Source organism: Chrysochloris asiatica, unplaced genomic scaffold (assembly GCF_000296735.1).
Source record: "Chrysochloris asiatica unplaced genomic scaffold, ChrAsi1.0 scaffold00045, whole genome shotgun sequence".
NCBI lineage: Eukaryota > Metazoa > Chordata > Mammalia > Afrosoricida > Chrysochloridae > Chrysochloris > Chrysochloris asiatica.
Window position 1 is genome coordinate 10,753,711 of NW_006408563.1, and position 6,693 is coordinate 10,760,403.

The 6,693-nt window shown below is 41.6% G+C and overlaps 1 protein-coding gene across 1 annotated transcript in view; it reads right to left on the minus strand.

Annotated features, from left to right (window-relative positions):
* Positions 1-6,693, minus strand: part of LOC102839439 (aldehyde oxidase-like) — a 129,508-nt gene that overhangs the window by 86,054 nt on the left and 36,761 nt on the right. The window contains exons 14-16 of the mRNA XM_006862039.1: positions 2,762-2,931; positions 1,737-1,851; positions 601-723 (exon numbers count right to left, since the gene is read on the minus strand). Of these exons, the coding sequence (XP_006862101.1) occupies positions 601-723; positions 1,737-1,851; positions 2,762-2,931 (408 nt within the window). The remainder of the gene's footprint in view (positions 1-600; positions 724-1,736; positions 1,852-2,761; positions 2,932-6,693) is intronic.

Genomic DNA, 6,693 nt, shown 5'->3' on the forward strand with positions numbered 1-6,693 from the left:
GAGTTCTGGATGGCCAGACTTCATCTTTCATACTTCAGACATGTCATCAGGAGGGACCAGTCTCTGGAGAAGGATTTCGTATTTGGTAAAGTGGAGGGTCGGAGAACAAGAGGAAGACCCCCAATGAGATAGATCTTCACAGTGGCAGCAGCAATGGCTTCAGGTACAGCAGTGATTGTAAGGTTGGCCCAGGATCGGGCAATGTTTTGTTGTTATACATAGGGTCGGGTCACTCTGAGTAGATACTGACCCGACGGCACCTAACAAAAACAACAACAGGATTTGAATGCCAAGTTTGAAATTTGGAGCTTTCTTTCAATCGTTTCCCTTTAGAAAAGCCAGAGACATTTCAGGTGTACTTGAGTGGGATGCATCCGGGGTGGGAAAGAGGAAGAAAGGCAGCCCTTCCAGAACACCAGGGAGAACTGAGAAGACCAGACTTCTTGAATGGCTGGACCTTTTAGAAGAAAAGATGTGTTCTAGACTGTTTTCTCCACAGCAACTGGGAACTGTCACACAGTACTGCGGTAACAACATGCTTTGGAACCTTCTGACAACACTCACTGCCAAAAGACCACAAACTGAGCAGATTCTCCATACCTGAATGCTCACAATCACAGGCTCCACGTCTTGGTACTCAATCTTCACCTTTTTGGAGGCCTGCTTGGCATGAGTATATGAATCAGCAACCACAGTACAGACGATCTGACCCACACAAACCACCTGCAGAAAAAAACAGACCAAAACGTCCACCAGAGAGGCACTTGTCATTGTGGGGTGAGGTGCCCTGAGATGACGTGTGTAGAGTTGGAGTTGAATATTTATAGCTAGTGCTCAGCCACCCCGGGCTGTATAAAAATCCACTGCCATCAAGTCACTTCTGGCTCATAGTTGCCCTATACAGGACAGAGTAGCACTGTTCTTTAGGATTTTTGAGACTAAATCTTTATGAAAGCAGACAATGTTTCTCCCATTGAGTAACGGGTGAGTTTGAACCACCAAACTTTTGGTTAGTAGCCCAATGTTATATGGACAATTTGCTCAAGCTTTCTCAGCCTCAATGCCCTTATCCTAAAACGGAGATAACCATGTTAAATTTGTCCTGAAACAATGTTGTTGCTCTTCTAGCATCGGTTGTATTGGCTCCTGAGTCATGGCAACTCCATGCTCAATGGAACAAAGCATTACCTGTCCCTGTACTATCGCAAAATCAGATGGAATCTGACCTTCAGAATCCATAGGTTTGTCCTTGACAGATTTTTGAGAGTAGATTTCCAGGCCTTTTTTCCTAGTCTATCTTAGCCTGGAAGTTCAGCATCATAGCAGTACACACACCTCCACCGACAGATGGTGGTAGCCATGTATGAGGTGCATTGGCCTGGAATCAAACTCAGCTCTTCTGCATTGCTGTTGTTGTTGAACGTCATTGAGTCAGTTCCAACTCATAGTGACCCTGTATAGGGTTCCCAAGGAGCAGCTGGTGGGTTTCAGTCATCAACCTTATGGTTAGAAATTCAGTGCTTATCCTAAAATGCCACACCAGGTGTCTTGCACTGATGGCAAAAATTCTACTATTGAAGCAACAATGCCTCTCAAAGTACGGTTAGCACAAATGAATGCTCCAAAGTTGTTGGTAGGACTATATGTGGTTGTGTGTATAAAGGCACCTGGGAAATCATCAGTACCAGGGAAGAGCAGCTGCCACTATTACTAATACACTGAATAAGTCAGATTACCTTGTCCTGTGCGTACAGCCTTTCTTCTTGACTGCCGTTGTCACCTGGCACATCCTGGGCTGTTATCACGTCCACCACACCAGGCAACCCGAGAGCCTCAGAGGCATCAATGGAACTGGGAAAGAAACCAAACCACCAAATGCGTTACATGGGATATGTGGCCCTCTGTTCTGTGAATGAGGTAGTGCAAAAGCTTAACACACTTGGCTGTTAACTGAAAAGTTAAAGGTTCAAATCCACCCAGAAGCCTTGGAAGAAGGCCTGGTAATCTATTCTCTCCACAAACCCTATGCAGCACAGTCTACTCTGACACACATGGGGTTGCCATGAGTTGAAATCAACTTCACAGCAACCGATGGTGGTGGTAAATCCCAAGAACCCCACTGTAATCCACATGAGCACCACCAGGCAAGTCCATAATGGGAAGTGTGGTAAAACCTTGTGAACACTAGGCGGGATGGAAAATATTCATTTTACTGGATGCAGAGGTGACAAAAAAGGGGATCTTTAGAAGAGTATTTTGTAATACTGAATTTTCATAAATGAATCCCCAGTTGGTGCACCTTTAGGAGCTCAGCTTTTTCTGAAGATCATTAATGTTGTTGTTAAGTGCTGTTGAGTCGGTTCTGACTCATAATGAATGACCCTGTCTAGGGTTTCCAACTGGTGAGTTTGAACCACCAACCTTGTGGTCCAGTGCTTCCCCTACAGCACCACACCAGGACTCACCTTCTGAAAATGGGCCCCCAGAAAAAGGTACAGAGACTTAGAGCTCTTTGGGGATCTCACGAGCTGAGGAAATGGTTCTTATCCCTTTAAATTTTCAAATAGGTTGGATACCAGCTCTGTCTACTTACTCTTTTGTCAACTCTCAAACCCACATTTTCTTTTTTCTTTTATCGAGATATCTACAGGGGTTGCTTTCTACTGAATTACTTCAATGTGTTGGATTAGGTAGATCCTTAATAAGCACTCCCACAAGTGTCTATTGGGTATCAATACCTGTACATCACTTTTTGACTTACATGAGTTTAGCGTGTGGTCTGGTACTTGTCACCACTGCCAGGAAAAGTTCTTCTGAGAAGGCAGGCATGTCATCACAAAAGACAGCTTCCCCTGTGGCATGCTTAATACCTGACTGGTGCATGATGGGCCGTCCAACTGGGTCATGTGGGGGCTGCTGGGGAGCTACACTCTGTGTTAAATAATAGAGCAAAACACAAAGTAAACGAAGAAAGCACAGGCATTTATGAGCTAGAAACATCTACCAGGATCTTTCTTTACTCTATGTGAGGCTACGCATTCCAAACTCTCCCGTTTTTAGCTGAACTGGCTCGTTATTTGTGTATATGAAGGTAAAGTGGTGGAGTGGGATGAAGACGAGGCAAGCGGGAACTGGACCATGAGTGAACGTTGGCTTGGTGATAGGGGTTATTGTTGTGAGCTGTCATCAAGTCAGCCCTGGCTTCATGGTGACTCCATTGGCAAGAGAACATAATGCTCCCTGGTCCTGCAGGGACCACTGACTGCAGACTGGACCCTTGTGATCCATAGGGCTTTCACGGGCTGATTTTTGGAAATGATCACCAGACAACTGGAGGGAAAGAGCAGATTGCAGAGAGAGCCTCTTCTGACCCAGGAACCCATGTGTAGTTAGACGAAGGGACCTGTCCCGTCTTGTACACGTGCCCACCTTTGTCTTTCTTCTGCCCCTCGGAGACAAACCTTATCTTCACCCCTGAAGTCATGTAGTTGAGAATGTCTGTTCAGAAATTCAAATGAGATTTCCAGCAGTTTCCTGGTTTGCTTAATTTATTGACTGTTTGGGAAGGACCTCAGTAACAAAAGCCAGATATGAGTTCCAGCTATTTATTCAAAGCCAGTTTCCTGAATAGACAGAACAGTAAAAACCCAGAAACAGAGGTGTCTCTGATGGATGGCACAGGTAGCAACCCCAGGGCAGATGGAAGAAAACAGTGAACCCAAGAAGAAACTAGGGATTGCACATTTTAGGGGTTGCAACCAATGTCATGGAACAATTTTTTTCATGAGCTATTGAATAAGAAAACTAATTTGCTATGTAAATTTCCACCTAAAACACAATAAAATGTTAAAATGAAAAAAAAAAACATGAAGACCTCAGAGGATACTCTGCTGCCCCCTGGTGCTGGGCTCTGGTAATCCCAAACATGTTTTTAAATTTTTACAAAGAAAATGCTTTTTAATTTCTGTTAGTTTTATTATTAACTGAGAGGATATGTTGTGAAAAATAATGTCATCCTAAATCAGTGGTGGGTATTATATAAATGTGAAGTTGTTGACAATCTGATAGGTTAAGGAAAGTACCTCACTGCCATTTTAATTTGCATTCTGTAAAATCTAAGTAAGGTTCAATATGTTATTGTTGTTACTAAGTGCCTTTGGGTGAGTTCTAACTCATAGTTACCCTGCATGGGATTTCCAAGGAGAGATGGGTAGGCTCGAACTGCTGACCTTGGGGTTAGACATCCAGTGCTTATCCTACAGCACCACTAATACCACCCCTCCCCCCCACCCCAGTATGTGGCACTCTGGGTAAATGCGTCAGACTGCAAAGCCGTTTGGACTGCAAGGTTGGAGATTCAAGCTCACCAGCTGGTCCTTGGAAACCCTATACAGGGTCGCTATGGATCAGAACCAACCCAATGGCACTTAACAGTAATAACAACCATTTGCCAATGGATATATTTAATTAATTTATTTATTTTACTATTTTTGAATTGTTTGCTGATTTACAAAAATATTTTTTGGAAATATGTTTCTTTTTTGTTGTTGTTGTGTTCTAAGTGTTCTTAGGTTGTACTCATACATAGAACAAGAGATAGTTGTTTAAAATGAACAAGAAGTTACTGCATGGTTTAAAAACAGGAAAGGTGTGTTTCAGGATTGCACAATTTCATTATCTATATTTAATCTGTATGTGTGGAAAGAATCTGAGAAATAGACCATATAAAGAATGAGATATCAAGAGGAAGAGTCATTAACAACATACAATATGCAGATGACACAACTCGGCTGTAAGAGGATTTGACACACTTACTGATGAAGATCAAAGACTGCTATTATATCTCAACATTAAAGAAAACAAATATCCTCAAAACTGCACCAATAAAGAACATCATGGTAAGCCAAGAACAGACTGAAGTTGTCAAAGGTTTCATATTACTTGGATCGATGAATATGGAATACTGAAGAAGAATCGATGCCTTTGAATTATGGTGTTGGAGAAGAATATTAAAAGTACCATGAACTAGAATGTGGGGGGAAAGGTAGAATCCCCACTGAATAATTTTCATCTCATCTAGATGGGTCTGGTGAAAGAAGATGGGTATTAGTCTTATGATTCAGTAGTGTGTAATTGTTATCATGATTAATTGTGATTTTCACAACTGTAAAGGTAGAAGTTTTGTAATATAAAGGGGGGAATAGTTAATCTTACATTCCAGGAAGAGAGGACCCTAGGACCATCAAAGGAGAAGAGCACAAGTGGAATGTGGGACCATATCCAAAGAAGCAACGACACCAGAGATGGAGGCAGAGATGATGACAATGGAGAGATAGAGTGGCTGAGGACTCTAGACTCATGGAAAGAGAAAGGCTGTGTGCTGGTGGCCAGGAGGCAGACTTGTAGAATGTGCCCTTTGGTTGTTTAAATGATTATATATTCTTGAGTGTTGTGTACATCAAAAACAAAAACTAAAACAAAATAAAAAACCAGAAGGAATAGAAGCAAATACTGTAGAATGATGCATGGAGGGGATAGTAATCATTGCAATGAAACAAAATACGATAGCATGAGTGCGAAACCAATGTTCTCCCATGTAAACTATCACTCAATTCACAATAAAAGTTAAAAAAAGGAAAAATAAAGTACCATGGACTGACAGCAGACCAAACAAATATACCTTGGAAGAAATACAGCCAGAATGCTCCTTAGAAGCGAGAATGGCGAGACTTCACCTCACGCACTATGGGTATGTTAGCCATAGAGGACACCTCCACAGTCGCTGGAGGATCGGCAAAGTAGAGGTTCATTGAACTAGAGGAAGGCCCTCACAGAGACTGCAACAATTTGCTCAAACATCGCAACGATTGTGAGGATGGTGCAGTATTGGGCAATGTTGTTCCTGGCGGTACTATGAGTTGGAACTGACTTGATGGCACTTAAAAACAATTACAGAAGCTTTGCTATTTTATATCATCAAATTTATCAGTCTTTTTCTTTACGGATTCTGTGTTTCATGTGATATTTAGATAGGACTTCACTAAGCTACAGATTAAAAGTATGTATTTCTATTTTTGTCTAGTAATTTTATGACTTTAGTTTTTTTTAATGTTTAAATCTTTAATTAATCTGGAATTTATTTTCATTGAAAGGTATAAATCCAATTTTATGGGGTTTTTTTGTTTTTAAATTGACTTCCTAGTTTTACCAGTATTCTTTGTTAAGCACTCCTTTTTTATAAAACACTTCTTTGAAATGTGTTATTTCCAATGATCCTGAGTTTCCATTTTCCATTTGTTTCTGGACTCTGCATTGTTTTAAAGGTTTGTTTACTTGTTTCTATATCAGTACCTATAATTTTTTTAACTATTAGAACTGTATAATAAATTTGAATATTATATAGACCTCTGGTAGCGTAGTGGTTATGAACTGGGCTGTGAACCGCAAGGTCAGCGGTTCGAAACTACCAGCTGTTCCGCGGGAGAAAGATGAGGCGTTCTGTTCTGCTCCCATAAAGATTTACAGCCTCAGAAACCCTATACAGGGTCACTATGAGTTGGAAATGACTCCACGGCACACAGCCACCACCACCACCATAGACATGTTGTTGTTGTTGTTAAGTGCCATCGAGTCGGGTCCGACCCATAGCGACCCTGTACAGGGTTTCCGAGGGTGTAAATCTTTACGGGAGTA